Here is a 16,796-nt window from a genome sequence, read left to right as displayed (position 1 = left end):
TTTTTTTTTTTTTTTTTTTTTTTTTTTTTTTTTTTTGGTTTTTCGAGACAGGGTTTCTCTGTGTAGCTTTGCGCCTTTCCTGGAACTCACTTGGTAGCCCAGTCTGGCCTCGAACTCACAGAGATCCGCCTGGCTCTGCCTCCCAAGTGCTGGGATTAAAGGCGTGCGCCACCACCGCCCGGCAACCACAGCCACTCTTACAATAAAAGAAAACATTTAACTGGGGGTCTTGCTTACAGTTTTAGAAGATTAGTCCATGATTATCACAGCAGGAAGCAGACAGGCATGGTGCTGGAGCAGTAGCTGAGAGCTTTACATCCTGATCCACAGGTACCAGGCAGAGAGGGAGGGAGCGGGAAGGGAAGGAGGGAGGGAGGGAAGGAGGGAGGGAGGGAGGGAGAGAGAGAGAAGACAGTGAGACAGAGAGACATTGAATCTGGCATGGAGTTTTGAAACCTCAAAGCTCACTCCCAAGGACACCCTTCCTCCAACAAGGCCACACCTCCTAATCCTTCCCAAACTATTCCACCAGCTGGGGACTAAGCACAGATGTGCTGATATCAGGGTGTAGGTGCTGCAGATGTGAGCAGCCTGCTCTTGCTCTTCCAGAACATGCTTCCATGAGGGTCCTAGGGTGATCTTTTGCTCACATTTCTGGAAGTAGAACTTTTTTTGTACAGGGGCTAGAACTTGGAGTGCTTTGAATGCTATAAACAAGAGCTCATCCCTTGGCCAGGCATGGTGGTGCACACCTTTAATCCCAGCACTCAGGAGGCAAAGGCAGGCAAATCTCTGTGAGTGGCCAGCCTGGTCTACAAAGTGAGTTCTAGGACAGGCCAGGGCTACACAGAGAAACCCTGTCTCAAAGAAAAAAAAAGAAAGAAAGAAAGAAAGAGTCCCTCCCTCTCTCCCTGACAGTGACCCCAGCCTGGCATCATCTTGTTACTTGAGATGCGCCATGTTCTGGTCTTGGTGTTTACAAGGATGTCTACTTTTGTAACTTCTTTTTCTTTTCTTTTGTAATTCCTTAAGCATTTGTCTGTTTTATATGCTCCTGGGTAAACATTGCACAATAAAGGATTTTAGAAATGCTTTTCTCTTTAGTTAGTGTGCAGCTGGCGGCAGGGTGGCTGCTGTGTGTGGACTGTCTGTGCAGAGGTCAGAGGATGAAGTACAGGGTTGGTTCTCTCTCTCTCTACCATGTGGATCTGGGGGTGGAGCTCAGACTCTCAGGTTGGCCTTAAGCACATTTGCCCGCTGAGTTATCCCAGCAGCCCACAGTAACAGTTTGTTGCTGCTGTTGTTGGAGATGGGGTATCACTGTGTAACCCTGGCTGGCTTAGAATTCACTATGTTGACCAGGCTAGCCTCCAACTCACAAAGATCTGCCTGCCTCTGCCTTATGAGTGCAGGAATTAAAGGCATGAACCACTACACTGGCCTATAGCAGTTTTTAAAGGTTAATATGTGTAATAATGTATACACTAGGAAAGATAATTGTTTTATAGAAATGCTTAAGCATTTTTCTTTAAAAATCTTTATGGCCGGGCAGTGGTGGCAAATACCTTTGATCCCAGCACTCGGGAGACAGAGGCAGGTGGATCTCTGTGAGTTTGAGGCCAGCCTGGGCTACAGAGTGAGATCCAGGACAGGCTTCAGAGCTACACAGAGAAACCCTGTCTCAGAAAAACAAACAAAAACAACAACAACAACTTGATGTATGTGTGTATTTTGCCTACATGTATTATGGGCAATGCCCAAGGAGGCCAGAAGAGGGTGTCCGATCTCCTGGAACTGGAGTTACAGACCATTGTGAGCCTCCATGTGGGTGCTGGGAACCATACCTGGGTCCTCAGAAAGAGCGGCAAGTGCTTCTAACCACTGAGCCATCTCTCCAGCCCTGAGACAGTCTTACTATGTAACCTTATGGTGATATTTTATTTGTATTCAAATGTTATTTGTATGTTAATAAATAAAGTTGCCCGGGGGTCAGAGCTATTAGCAAGCCATAGGAAAACAGGGCAGTGGTGGCGTACGCTTGTAATCCCAGCACTTGGTAGGCAGAGCTAGCTAAGTCTCTGTGTGTTCAGGGATACAGCCAGTATTGGATACACATGCCTTTAATCTCAATACCAATCAATAGAAAACCTGGAGGTCTGTACAGACAGGCTGTGACAAGGCAGTCATGTGTTTGGGTTTACAACCAATGAGAAGGCAGGACAGAAAGTCTCTATAAAGACTTTAACACAGGAAGTAGCTCTGGTTCAGAGAGGTAGGACCACCGCGGGAGGAAGGGTAAGGTTTTAGCTCTTAGCTCTGACCTCTTGGCTTTCTTCTTTGCATTGGTTCTGTGTTTCTTATTTAATAAGACGGTTGGTTACATCTACATAACCTAGCTGGCTGGAAGTCGCTATGAAGCCCAGCGATGCTCCAAACCCACTGCAGTCCAGGCCCCCTCCTGCCTCTACTCCCAAGTACTGCAAATTATAGGTGTGCCCCGCCCACCCAACATGGCTAGACTGTTTCTGGCCTGATTTTGTTTCTGTTTGCCTTTTTTTGTGGGATGAGGGGGTTGAGGTTGGGTCTTAATCTATGGCCCAGACTGGTCTGGAACTTGCAGCATCCCCAGGCTGGCCTCAGGCTGGTGGCAATCCTCCTGCTTAGCCTCCCAAGTGTTAGGATTACAGGCGTGAACTGTGAGCCACCATACCTGCTGGGTTTGGCTGTGGTTGCTGTTTCTGACTCGGTACGGCGGCAGCCCACAGTCCCATAAGGTTAGAGTTATTCAGGCTGCACTTGTCCCATTTCCTCTTCAGGGCTGGCCGTGAGGCGTGTTATGGGGGGGGCGGGGTTCCATTTGTCTCCCTTCAGGACAGAGTCCTAAGGACGTAGGAGAGGCAGGTGTGAGCACATTCTTACATCGCTCTGAAGTAATTTTGTCTGTGCCATTAATGACAAATTGTCTATACACTCAGCTACTGAAAAGGCCGAGGCAGGAGACCGCCTGGACCCATTATTTCCAGACCAGCCCGGCAACACAATGAGACCCCATCTTTAAATAAATATGACAGCCTCAGCCTTGGACATCATAACTATGACTACCACTGGGCTACATAACTAACAATTGTTATATTTGGGAGGAGGGTGTTGACACAGGATCTCACTGTGTAGCCCTGATTGATCTGGAACTTGATTTGTATACTAGGCTGGCCTTGAACTCACAGAGGCCTGTCTGCCTCTGTCTCCCAAATGCTGGGATTAATGGTGTGCGCTATCACACCTAGACTACTTGCTACTTTTTTTTTTTTTTTTGCAGAGCCTTACATAGCCCAGGCTGACCCAGAACTGGCTATGTAGCCAGAGATGACCTTGGGCTGCTGTTCCTGCTTGCATCTTCCGTGTGCTGCTGCTGTGATTACAAGTGTACACTACCATGACCAGCCGTCTCTATGTGAACAAAATATGCAAAGAACTGAGAGGGACGGTCATTTTCAGATGAATTCTGTTTTCATTGTCCTCTAGTGTGCCAATGATTTGCAATAATCATTAAGTTCTTTAATAAATCTCAGCTGAGGCCAAAAAGATGTCAGCAGTTAAGAGCACTGGCTGCTTTTCCAGAGGTCCCCGAGTTCAATTCCTGTAAACTACATGGTGGCTCACAACCCTCTATAATGAGATCTGGTGCCCTCTTCTGGCCTGCAGGCATATATGCAGGCAGAACACTGTATACATAATAAATCAATCAATCTTTAAAAAATTTAAGATAGCCGGGCGGTGGTGGCGCACACCTTTAATCCCAGCACTCAGCAGGCAGAGCCAGGTGGATCTCTGTGAGTTTGAGGCCAGCCTGGTCTACAGAGCGAGATCCAGGACAGGCACCAAAGCTACACAGAGAAACCCTGTCTCAAAAAACAAACAAACAAAATTTTAAGACAGTTTAAAAAGGAAAGCTTTAACTGCTCAAAATCTCAAAGGAAACAACGAGGATCTATTCCACTTTCTTTTTTCTTTCTTTTCTTTTCTTTTTTTTTTTTTCTATTCCTCTTTCAATAGATTACTCCAGCCAGGTGGTGAAGGTAGCACAGTACTTTAATGCCAGCACTCAGGAGGCAGAGGCTGGTGGATCTGTGAGTCCGAGGCCAGCCTGGTCTACAGAGCAAGTTCCAGGACAGACAGGGCTGTTACACAGAGAAACCTTGTCTTGAAATAAATAAATAATAAATAAATACAAACAAAAAAGATAACTTACAAAAGCCACATTAACAAATACACCAAAGCTCAAGAGCTTTATTCTTCTTCTATTTCCATGTGTGTGGTGTGTGGGCACACATATGTGGGTGCACATTGCATGTGGAGGCACAAGACTGTAAATCAACCATCAATCTTCCACTTTACTCACTGAGACAGGGTCTCTAAATCAATCCCAGAGTGCACAGATATACCTAGTCTGGAGGGGCATCCCTTGTCTCCACCTCCCACACACACCCAGCGTTACTTGGGTTCTGTGGGTGAGAACTTTGGTCCTCATGGTTATATCACAGCACTTTAAACACTGAGCCATCTCTCTCCAGCACCTAAAACTTGGAGGAGGCAGAGAAGGAGGAGAAGGAGAAAGAAATTCCCTTATTTTCTGTGCATGGATGTTTTGCTAGCTTGTATGTGTATGCACCATGTTTGTGCAATGCCCAAGGAAGCCAGAAGAGGACGTCAAATCCTCTGGGACTGGGGTTACAGATGGCTGTCGGCAGACATGTGGGTGCTAGGAATAAAACCTGGGGAACTCTAGAAGAGCATTCAATGCTTTTAACTGCTGAACCATCTCCCCAGGCCCTAAAAATTTTAAAATATATTTAATAACATCTACCTTGGGCCAGCAAAATGCTTCAGTGGGTATAAGTTCTTGCCATGCAAGTCTGAAGACTTGAGTTGCAATCCTTGGAATCCGTGGTAAAAACACATGAAACACACACACACACACACACACACACACACACACACACACAATTTAAATTAAAACATACCAGCATTGACCAATCACATCTCCACACTTGCCTCCTAGGGGAGCAAAGGGGACAGAGAGCTGCTGTATGGGGAACAGAAGGACCACTTGGACACATCTTTGAGAAGCCTTCTCAGCCTAGAAGCATCTTCTCCCCTTCAGAACCAGGCATGTCTATATTCTGTGCAAACCACAACAGCCTGGCCACCAAACCACGGAGCGGGGGATGCTGTGGCTCAGCCTCCCAGCCACGCCTGGAGCTTGGCAAGCGCTTTATGGTCATGATCAAGAGCCGCTGTGGAGACCAACGTATGGAACTCATTATCAGGTTTCCTGCCAAGCTGGGTCCACCCAGGCTGTCTCCCACACAGCTCCTTCTGTCCAGAAGGCTTTTTCCCACCCTGTCTCCTTCCGCCTGGGTCCTAGCAGCTTGGGATCACCCAAGCTCGGGTGTCACTCCACAGTCCTACCATCCCAGCCGTCCAGGGGCCCAGGCATCAGTGTGCTTCTCTTTTCACACTTGTTCTCTACCTAAGGGGGGCAATTTAACAACTGGAATGTGTGTGTCCCTTCAGAGCCCATTTTCTAGAATTCTAACCCTTGAGAGGATGGCGTTAGGAGGTGGGACCTTCGGGAAATACGTCATGAGAGTGGATCCCGTATGAATGACAGCACCCACAGCCAGTGACTCACAACCACCTATAATTCTAGCTCCTAGGGATTCAATGCCCTCTCCTGGCCTCTTCAGGCACACATACAGTATATATACTCGCATGGAAACATATGCGTAAATAAAAACAAGAGGCTAGACAGAAGGCTCATCATTGAACAGCGCTTCCTGCTCTCCTAGAGTATCAATTCTTCTCCTGGGAACCATGGCATTTCCGGGGGACGGGGCATCCAACACCTCTGGTACCTGCAAGCACCATCACTCATGTGCACAGATGCACACAGTACACATAATTAAAACTTAAAAAAAAAGAAAGAAAAAAGAAAAATCTCTTGGGGTTGTAGAGAAGGCTCTGTGGTTAAGAGCACTGGCTGCTCTTCCAGAGGACCTGAGTTCAATTCCCAGCATCAACATGGTGGCTGACAGTGGTGAATCCCTGCAGGCTTCACAGCAGGCAGGGAAAAAATGACCCATGAAGAGACAAGAATGAAAATCGGCTCAGCCCGATTTTTTTTTTAACTGGTGCTGGACCAGCACTTCCAGAGTCTGGCCCAGCTCATTTTACTTTAGCCATATTTAAGCACAGCACAATTTTAGGAAAAATAACAATTAACTCAGCCTCATGAGTACAACAAAGCTTAAGACATGTTTACATTGAAGCTCTTAGCATATGGCTTTATCCATAAGATGATTTCTTATTGATTTAGAAACAATGCTCAAACTAGGTAGTGGTGGCTCAAGTCTTTAATCCCAGCACTCAGGAGGCAGAGGCAGGCGGATCTCTGAGTTTGAGGCCAGCCTGGTCTACAGAGAGAGTTCCAGGATAGCCAGTGCTATTACACAAAGAAACCCTGTCTCAAAACAAACAAACAAAAAACAGCAAAAAAAAAAAAAAAAAAAAAAAAAAAAAAAAAAAAAAAAAGGTATGGTCTGAAAGCACTGCTCAAGATTTAGCGGTCTGAGATGTAGGTGGAAGTTTCTCTCCTACCTGCCTGTTCCCAAATACTCAGCAGTTGCTTCCCAAACAATTGACTCAGAGGCTTAGTATTTTTTATTTATAAATGCTCAGCTGGTAGCTCAGGCTTATTATTAACTAGCTCTTACACTTAAATTCACCCACAATTCTTATCTATGTTTAGCCACATGGCGTGGTACCTTTTCTCAGTGCGACATTCTTATCTTGTTTCCTCTGTGTCTGGCTGGCGACTCCTGACTCTGTCCTTCCTTTCTCCCAGTCTGGTCACCCCACCTATACTTCCTGCCTGGCTACTGACCAATCAGGGTTTTATTAAACCAACTGGAGGGACAAATCTTTGCAGTGTGCAAGAGCATTTCCCCACAGCATTGAGAGGAGTAAACTCTGGGATGTCCGCCATGCCTGTCTCATCAGACAGCAAAGGATCACCGGGTTGGCAAACGACACCATTCCTGGCGTTCCAGGAAGAGCAGCGACGCACCTCATTCCGTTGAAGAGGTGAACTTTCCTGGCCTCTGCCATGCTCATCTGTGTGCACGAGGCCTTTCTGTCCTCTACAGCTGAAAAGTGCTGAAACTCCCGTTCCGGGGGATCCAATGGCCTCTTCTGACCTTCACAGGCACCAATCGTACTCATGATATCCAGACATGCATGCAGGCAAAAATCATACACATAGAATACAAATAAAATAAAATAAACTTTAAAATTATAAAAAATAAAGAATTTAAATAATAATAATAGTAATAAATCTTTAAAGGGGAATGCAGAGGGATCTCACTCCTCCTTCTGCTGAGTGAGGACATGTCATGTCACAGGCTGCAGATCTGGAAAGAGACCTCCCCACAGAGCTCAGTCTCCCGGCTGGTGTCCATGAAGCAGTCAGCCTCACTCTGGCCCCGTAGCCCTAACTCATGAGAGCAGGGGCTGTACCACATCTGGCTTACTTCCCGGAGGGGCTGGCCACTCGCCAGATCTTCCTTGTCTTCTCACAGCGACAGCCGCAGCTGGGAGACTGGGTCCAAGAGAAGGATCGATACAGGCTTTGAAGGGTGAAGTCTTGTATACACATGGAGAGGAGGATTGACGGGACAGGGAGCTGCCTCTTTCGGAGACCACTGGAGAGCAGCTTCCTGTACCAGCTAAAGGGATACATGGCTAGAGTGGCCTTCAGCTGAGAGACTCAGCCTCCATGGAGTAGTGTCTGAGGACTATTTTGAGTATAAATGACTAGGTGGTGTTCCTGTCATCCACTGTGTAGAAGCCAAGGATACAACTCACCATCCAACACTGCCCAAGATAGCCCCAGAGAAAGAATCTATTGATTTTTTTTTTTAAATAAACTGTATACTGTTTTCCCTTTTTGTGGCAGGGCTTCCCTATATAGTCTAAGCTGGCCTTGAACTGGACTTCCTGTCCTAGCCTCTCATGTGCCAGGATTACAAGCATGTACCGCCACCCTGGCTAAACCACACACTTTATATATGGATTGTTTCTGCTTTTTTGAAATGGGCTTTCATGTAGCCTAGGCTAGCCAGAAACTCACTATGTAGCTGAGGATGGCCTTGAACTCCTGATCCTCCTGCCTCTACCTACAGAGTGCTAGGTATTCCTGACCAGGCCAGCTCTAGACTGCACACTTGATTTTTTGTTTATTTGTTTGTTTTTTTGAGACAGGGTTTCTCTGTGTAGCCCTGGCTATTCTGGAACTCACATTGTAGCCCAGACTGGCCTCCAACCCAAGAGATCCACCTGCCTCTGCCTCCCGAGTGCCAGGATTAAAGGTGTGTGCCACCACTGCCAACATTTTTTTGGGGGGATGGGGTAAGTATGTGTGCACACATGTGTGCACATGTGGAGGTCAGAGCCAATACCAGATTCTTTGCTCCATCACTCTTCACATCATTGTTTTAAATATGTATATTTATATATTTTTATTTTGTGGGTGTGGGAGTTTCCCTGCATATATCTTTTCACCACGTATGTGCAGTGCCTACAGAGGCCAGGCGAGGGTACTGGATCCCTTGGAACCGGAGTTACAGACAGTCATGAGTTGTCATGTGGGTGTAGGGAACTGAACCCTGAGTTCTCTGGAAAAGTGGCCAGTGCTCTTAACTATTAAGCCGCCTATCCAGCCCCTCTGCCTTACTTTTGTAGACAGGGTCTCTCACTGAATCTAAATCTCACTGATTGGCTAGACTGAATGGCTAGCAAACTCCCAGGATCCTCTTGTCCCCACCTCCCAGCTCTGGGACTATACCATGATACCTATCTTTTTTCTGGGGATTCAGACTCTGGGGTGTGTCTTAGGTTTCAATCGCTGCAATCAAACACCATAACCAAAAGCAACTTGAGTTTTACTTCAGCTTACAGTTCACCGTCTATCATCCAGAGAAGTCAGGCCAGGAGCTGATGCAGAGGCCACGGGAGGCTGCTGCTTACTGGCTTGCTCAGCCTGCTTTCTCATAGCACCCCAAGACTACCTTCCTAGGGCTGACACCATCACGGTGGGCTGGGCCCTCCCACGTCAACCACTACTTAAGAAAATGCATTGCAGATTTGCCTACAGGCCAATCTGATGGAGGCGTTTTCTCAGTTGAGGTTCCTTCTTCCCTCATGACGCTGGCCTGTGTCACGTTGACATAAACCTAGCCAGCATTGGGTGTAACTCAGTGGTACAGGGCTTGCCTAACATGCACAAAGAACTGGACTCAGTCTCTGGCACTGAAACACTGGAAAGAAAAAAAAAGCCCCAAACTGGGACGTGTGTGGTGTGTGTGTGTGTGTGTGTGTGTGTGTGTGTGTGTGTGTGTGTGTGTGTGAAGGGGCCAGCTCTGTGCTGCTGTTCATCTTTCCCCTTTGGCTCCTCACTTAAGTACTTACTACACATTTCCAACCTGATCTTAGAGACTGAGGGAAATTTTCCCATCTCTAAGCACAGATACCTGGGGAACAGAGGCAGTGACAGAGGCCTGGCTGGAGGAGCGGGCAAGAAGTCAGAGTGGTGGCAGGCAGCAGTATGCCACTGAGACATGTGCAAAGAGAGGAGCCATCGACTACAGAGAGAGATGGGACACAGGGGAGACATGAATGACCACCCCTGGCCCTGCTGGCCTAGGTGATGTCTCTACGCCCTCCCTGTCGTGTGCACCATCATGGGTCATGTGATCCCCCATTCATAATATGTTCAGGTAGTTCTTCCCACCCTGGGCTGCCTCAAGCCTATGGCTGGAACATTATTTGGAATAATAGGGTCTTGGCATTTGTAATCAGGTTAGAGTGAGAGCATACCAGAGTAGGGTGGGCCCTAACCCATTTTCTTGTGTCTTTATATAAAGAGGAAATCATTTTATTATTAAACATATTTTATTATTATTTATTTACATGTATATGTGTGTATGTTTATGTATGTGCATGTGCCTGCCTGAGGTTAGAGGCATTCCCTGGAGCTGGAGTTATAGTAATTGTGAGCTGCCTGATGTGGAGACTGAACTCTGGTCCTCTGTAAAAACAGTACATGGTTTTTTTTTGTGTGTGTGTTTTTGTGTGTGTGTGTGTGTGTGTGTGTGTGTGTGTTTTTGAGACAAGGTTTCTCTGTGGTGTTTTGGTGCCTGTCCTGGACCTCACTTTGTAGACCAGGCTGGCCTCGAACTCACAGAGATCTGCCTGGCTCTGCCTCCTGAGTGCTGGGATTAAAGGCGTGCGCCACCACCGCCCAGCCAAATGTAATACATCTTTCCATAGTTAAAGTAATGTTCTATAACAGGCCGTGGTGGCTCATGACTTTAATCCCAGCACTCGGGAGGCAAAGGCAGGCAGATTTCGGAGTTCGAGGCCAGCCTGGGCTACAGAGAGAGTTCCAGGACAGCCAGGGGTACACAGAGAAACTCTTTCTGGAGAAAAAGAAAAAGAAGCCATTGTGCTTAGCGCACAGGTAAGGAGTAGGATGTAACTGACATTATTTGGGGTTCCTCTGAATGGGAAGGTATCTACTAGCCCTCTGTTCGTTCATTTTTCCCGTTACTTATTACTATCAGCATGGGCACATGGATGCTTATTTTTTATTTAGGGTTATAACAACATTATCCCACCCATTTTGTTTATCCTTTTCTCTTTTGCCTTTAATATGGGCCCTGGGTGCTAACTCTGGTCCTCACACTTGCCCAGCACTTTACCAGCTGGGCAGCTGTCTCCCCAGCACCAGGCTCCACTCCTTTTAATAATAATAATAATAATAATAATAATAATAATAATAATAATGACAATTTGAATTCTACGAATTTTAAAAATTAACATTATTGATGTATAATTTACAATGTCATGATGACATACACTTGTAATCTCAGCACGGAGAAGTGGAGCCATCAGTAGGTTAAGGCCAACATAAGAAGTTCTAGGATAACCAAGGCTATATAAGAAAGACCCTGTCTCGCCGAGCGGTGGTGGCGCACGCCTGTGATCCCAGCACTCAGGAGGCTGAGGCATGAAGTTGAAGAGGTCTAGGTCTATCTGGGCTGCATATACAGACTATGTCTCAAAACAAACACAAATCCTTACAATTAGACTCGCCGTTCTAGATGCATAGTTGGGCAAGTCTTAACCAGTGCCTCCTTTTAGAGAACTACAGGGGCCCGCGAGTGTGATGAGCGGAAGTAAATTCCTCAGACAAGGGATTTGTCCAGTGATGTCAGCTTCCCATTTCAGATCTAGACAAGGCCAAGTTCCCCAGCGCGGGTAAATAGAATCTCTAGGGGGCAAAAACAGACACACACTAGCAGTAATTTTTTTCTATATGTCAGCAACTCGTGAACTTTGCTAACTGTACCCAGGAGGGGTGTGGAGGGCAAAGGTACTGGCGACACGGTTGTGCCCTCCCACCTCTCCCGAGGCACCAGGCTGACCAAGGTTGGGGGGATGGAGGGTCGGATGCCCTCCCAGCCTCCTCCCCATACATCCCCTGGCATCCTCGGTCCTCATCCTCTCCTTTTCACACCCGTTTGGGAGTGCCCCCGCCTCCACCCACGACGGGTGGAGGGCTCAAGAGGGTCGGGTGCCCCTGGGAGGCAGGCGGGCCCGGTGTCTGCTGACCCGTGGTACAGCGGCTGGCGCGTTGGGGGCGGGCAGAACTGCGGAGGGGTTGGAGGGGGCTGGACCCTTGGCCTTGGCCCCAGGGGGGCGGCGCCGGGCGCGAACCGTCCCTGGTCCCTCCCAGGCGGGAGCAGCACAGGCGGTGCCCGGGCAGCTGCGGAGCCATGGACGGCAGCGGGCCTTTCAGCTGCCCCATCTGCCTGGAGCCGCTCCGGGAGCCGGTGACACTGCCCTGCGGCCACAACTTCTGCCTCGCCTGCCTGGGCGCGCTCTGGCCGCACCGGAGTACGGGCGGCAACGGTGGATCCGGAGGTCCGGCCCGCTGCCCACTGTGCCAGGAGCCTTTCCCCGACGGCCTGCAGCTCCGCAAGAACCACACGCTCTCCGAGCTGCTGCAACTCCGCCAGGGCTCGGGCCCGGGACCCATGTCCGCCCCGGCTTCAGGCCCCGCCCGGGGCGCGACGCCCGAACCCTCGGCGCCCAGCGCACCCCCTACTGCTCCGGAGCCCTCGGCTCCCTGCGCGCCCGAGCCCTGGCCGGCCGAAGAGCCGGTGCGCTGCGACGCGTGCCCGGAGGGCGCCGCCCTGCCCGCCGCGCTCTCCTGCCTCTCCTGCCTCGCCTCCTTCTGCTCTGCGCATCTGGCCCCGCACGAACGCAGCCCCGCACTGCGCGGCCACCGCCTGGTGCCGCCGCTGCGCCGGCTGGAGGAGAGCCTGTGCCCGCGCCACCTGCGGCCGCTGGAGCGCTACTGCCGCGTGGAGAGAGTGTGCCTGTGCGAGGCCTGTGCCGCCCAGGAGCACCGCGGCCACGAGCTAGTGCCGCTGGAGCAGGAGCGCGCGCTGCAGGAGGTGGGGCGCGGGCACGTGGAGATGGGCGGCCGGCGGGGCAGCTCCCCCCCCCCCACTCTTCTCGGGCTGTGCCTTTTATTTGTTTGTCTCTTTTATTATTATTGTGGGATGTGCACGTGGAGATTAAGAAGACAACTTTGTGGAGTTGGTTCCCACCTTTGCGTGGGTCTCATCGCTCTGACTCAATAGGCTCTGCCTTAGTTTCCCCCTCTAACCTGAGGATCTTTGCGACCGCTTCCAGTCTATAGTGTCGTTTGCTAGGGCTGGTGTGGATGGAAGCGGAGTCAGAAGCAACTACTGAGTAGATGAAAGAATGGCGAAGAGCCGAAAGGGAGTGTGTGTGTGTGTGTGTGTGTGTGTGTGTGTGTGTGTAACTGGGTCAGTGTGGGTGTAAAGCCAGAGAGGTACCTGGGTTAGACCCTTGGAGCCGGTGGGGACCAGGAGTGGCTGGCCGCGGGCGTGGCCCCATGGCTGCGGAGCTCTTCTTGCTGGTCCCGACTCAGATTTGTCCTGGACTGAGTCAGCCGCTGTGGATGGGTGTGGCAGGCACCAGGAGAGCAATGGAGGTTGGGCTGGTCACACAGAACTTCTCTGTCCGAAGATTCTGGGGCCGTTGGGAGCATGTGCCCAGTGCCCCACCACCTCCCACCCCCAGTTTCCTTTGGCCTCCATCCCGGTCTTGGCGCCTCTGGCTTTGGGATTTTCCGTCTCTCCTGCCTGGAGCTGTGACTCATAAGACCCAAGGGATTTGCCCGGAATCCCCATTTTTCAGAGCTGGATTGGGGGTGAAGGCTCTTTTGAAACTAATCCCCGGGATTATTTAGTGTCCTCCTTCTCATTCAGTCATACCCCAACTCCACGCTCTCACGCTTCACCTCTTCCCCACTGAGGGGAAAAATCCCAAATAAATCGAGCACCTGAGGTGGCCCTAGACTGGCTTCCTTGGTCAACAGGTAGTCAGATGCCCACAGCCCGCTTTCTTGCCAGGCGTTTGGGGATGGCACCAGCCTGGCCCAAGGTGCTTTGGGCATATTCTGAAGTATCACAGCCACTTTCAGGCCCTCCATTCACAGATCTGGTCAGGGACCTTTGTCATCAGACACCAGACTCACAAAGCCCAATCCACAGGCTGAGCAGCCCAAAGTCCTGAGTGCCGTGGAGGACCGGATGGATGAACTGGGTGCCGGCATTGCACAGTCCCGCCGTACTGTGGCCCTCATCAAGGTCAGACCTCACCCTAACCCCCAGTGCACCCCTGAAGCAGGCCTCTGAAACTGGGCATAAGTTTCCAGTATGTACCACCCACTCTAGACATACATGCCCTGATTAGGGACTGCTCAACCCTACTAAGCAGGAACACCTTGTTTCCCGAGACCTGGCTCAGACCCAGAGCTTGGGCCGGTCCTTCTGTCCTGGTAGGGCAGGGTGGGCACACACAGCCAGAGAAGGAAACTGTAGCCAGCTTGGGTCTTTGCCTCCACCGCCCAATCCTGCAGAGTGCAGCTGTGGCCGAGCGAGAGAGGGTGAGCCAGATGTTTGCCGAGGCCACAGCCACCCTACAGAGTTTCCAGACCGAGGTGCTGGGGTTCATCGAGGAGGGGGAGGCCACTATGTTGGGCCGCTCCCAGGGTGACCTGCGTAGACAGGAGGAGCAGCGCAGCCGCCTGAGCCGGGCACGTCACAACCTCAGTCAGGTTCCAGAGGCTGACTCAGTCAGCTTCCTACAGGTGAGGGGGGCTCATGAGCCACGGGGGGATCGAGTGAGGGGGTGGGAGTGAGAAAGGATGGCAGGGCGATGGGTACCTGGCCTTCCCAGACAGTTGCTACCTTCCCTGGCTGGGAGCAGCTACGGCAGCCGAGCCTTAATGGGCCTTGGTCTGGCACAGGAGCTCCTGGCACTAAGGCTGGCTCTGGAGGAGGGGTGCGGCCCTGGCCCTGGGCCCCCCAGGGAACTCAGCTTCACCAAGTCCTCCCAAGTGGTCAGAGCGCTGAGAGACATCCTGGTCTCAGCCTGCGCCAGCCAGTGGGAGCAGCTGCGGGGCCTGAGCAGTGATGAGGATGAGCTGCAGAAACGCGGCTCAGAAGGTGGGTGCCCCTCCGAGATGGCTCACGCCCCTCCCCAGATGCTCCGTGTGGGCCCCCAGATCTGGTGTCCATCCAGGAACGGAGGAGGGAAAGGTGTCTGGCCCTGGGGGAGGGAGCCTAATCCTGCCAGTAGCCGTCCCCACCCCACCCCACCCCGCAAAGTGATTCTTCTTGCTCCCTCGCACCCAAGGAGGCCAGGGCGGGGGAACTCAAGCCATACCCACGCATGAGGACACGTCCCATGTGGGTGTGTCTGTCACCAAGCGGCTGGGGGCTTTGGAAGGAAGGGTGGAGGGAGTGCCAGCCGCAGGTGGGGGCGGGCGCTGCCGAGGGCAGCCCTGCAGCCAGCCGCAGGTGGGGGCGGGCACTGCCGAGGGCAGCCCTGCAGCCAGCCGCAGGTGGGGGCGGGCACTGGCCAGGGCAGCCCTGCAGCCAGCCGCAGGTGGTCCAGAGAGGTTGCTTTCCCACCACTCCTTGCGCAGCTGATGTGGAGTCCCAGGACCCTGACAGCACCAACCTGCTGGAGAGCGAGGCTCCCAGGGATTACTTCCTCAAGTGTAAGTAACCAGCCCCCGCCGGCGCTACCAAAGCGCCTCTGTCAGCTGCGAGGCTTCAGAAACACAGAGCTTGGGAACCCTCCCCTTAATCTCTAGGGTGGACAAGGTCACCTCCACGGGTGGTCCCCATTAGTGCCGGGTCTCAGTGGTTCTGAAGAAGGGACGAGGCTGTGTTTGGGGGAGGTGGGTCCCTGTGGGGGACCATCCCATCCGAGCGTGGCTGTGATCTGTGTCTCCTTCCCATCCATGGGGTCAGTTGCCTACATCGTGGACCTGGACAGTGATACGGCAGACAAGTTCTTGCAGCTTTTCGGAACCAAAGGCGTCAAGAGGGTATTATGTCCCATCAACTACCCGGAGTCACCCACCCGCTTCACGCACTGTGAGCAGGTGCTAGGAGAGGGTGCCCTGGACCGGGGCACCTACTACTGGGAGGTAGAGATCATCGAAGGATGGGTCAGCGTGGGTGTCATGGCTGAGGGCTTCTCTCCGCAAGAGCCCTATGACCGAGGCCGGCTGGGCCGAAATGCACACTCGTGCTGTCTGCAGTGGAACGGGCGTGGATTCTCAGTCTGGTTCTGTGGGCTGGAGGCTCCGCTGCCGCATGCCTTTTCCCCTACGGTTGGGGTCTGCCTAGAGTATGCTGACCATGCCCTGGCCTTCTACGCTGTTCGAGACGGAAAGCTGAGCCTTCTTCGGAGGCTCAAAGCCTCCCGGCCACGCCGCAGTGGCGCCCTGGCCTCCCCCACTGACCCTTTCCAGAGTCGCCTGGACAGCCACTTTTCAGGCCTCTTCAGTCACAGGCTCAAGCCTGCCTTCTTCCTGGAGAGTGTGGACGCCCATCTGCAGATCGGGCCCCTCAAGAAATCGTGCATATCCGTACTGAAGAGGAGGTGATGGAGGACTACCTCATGCTGCAGAGGCCTTGCCCGGATCTCCTGGGAGAAGGCACCAGTCTTAGACACCCCCGCTCTGAGCTGTCTCGCTTCTACAGGTCTCTGCTTTCTGTAACCAGACCTTCCACTTTCCAAGGCAGGGGTCCCCAGCCCCTTGCAGGACTTGTTTTGGGAAGAGACCTTGAGCTGGGACAACTTCAGACTGCCCCAGCCCTTCTTCTCCAGGTCTCTAGAACTACCTGGCACACAGTAGGTGCTCAATAAACATTCGTTGAATCCATGACTCCCTTCTTCATTCCTCATCCACCAGAAATTCCTGACTTTTCAGCCTTCAAGATCTGAGAATAGGGGCAGGCAAGACGGCTTTGTCAGAAAAGGTGCTCGCCTCCAAGTCCAATCAAAGTCCGAGTTTGATTCCCACACCACACACAGTAGAAGGAGAGAACTGACTCCTACAAACCGTCCTCTGGCCTCTAACTGCATGTCCTGGTGCATGGGCCACAAACACAGGCAGAAACACGCACACACACAGTAAATAAATAAAAACAAATGCGTGAAAGAACACAGACGAGAGCTGGGGAGACAGCAGAGCTGGGAAAGTGCTCGACACATGCGCACCAAGAGGACCTGAGTTCAAGCCCCAGGAAAGAATCCTATTGTAATGTCCGCACCGGAGAGGT

The 16,796-nt window shown here is 51.5% G+C and overlaps 1 protein-coding gene across 2 annotated transcripts; it reads left to right on the top strand.

Moving 5' to 3' along the window:
• The first annotated feature begins 11,831 nt into the window (after positions 1–11,831).
• On the top strand, positions 11,832–16,396 carry Trim47 (tripartite motif containing 47). 2 transcript variants are annotated; one of them, XM_028889708.2, is made up of 6 exons: positions 11,832–12,578; positions 13,707–13,802; positions 14,075–14,305; positions 14,465–14,663; positions 15,146–15,220; positions 15,477–16,396. In XM_028889708.2, exons 1-6 carry the CDS (start codon positions 11,895–11,897, stop codon positions 16,115–16,117), a joined length of 1,926 nt encoding a protein of 641 aa, XP_028745541.1. In that variant the 5' UTR covers positions 11,832–11,894; the 3' UTR covers positions 16,118–16,396. The 2 variants fall into 2 exon arrangements, with proteins under 2 accessions (XP_028745541.1, XP_037056773.1); XM_037200878.1 differs by lacking the exon at positions 11,832–12,578 and adding an exon at positions 12,614–13,363.
• Positions 16,397–16,796: the final 400 nt, after the last annotated feature.

This window comes from Peromyscus leucopus, chromosome 8b (genome assembly GCF_004664715.2).
Source record: "Peromyscus leucopus breed LL Stock chromosome 8b, UCI_PerLeu_2.1, whole genome shotgun sequence".
NCBI lineage: Eukaryota > Metazoa > Chordata > Mammalia > Rodentia > Cricetidae > Peromyscus > Peromyscus leucopus.
The sequence above is the reverse complement of the archived record's forward strand: the minus strand, read 5'-3'. Positions and strand labels throughout refer to the sequence as shown.

Coding starts and splice junctions, on each gene's coding strand:
- Trim47 (XM_028889708.2), top strand. CDS start 11,895: ATGGACGGCAGCGGGCCTTTCAGCTGCCCCATCTGCCTGGAGCCGCTC. Junction 14,306..14,464: donor ACTCAGTCAGCTTCCTACAG/GTGAGGGGGGCT, acceptor GGTCTGGCACAG/GAGCTCCTGGCACTAAGGCT. Junction 15,221..15,476: donor CAGGGATTACTTCCTCAAGT/GTAAGTAACCAG, acceptor CCATGGGGTCAG/TTGCCTACATCGTGGACCTG.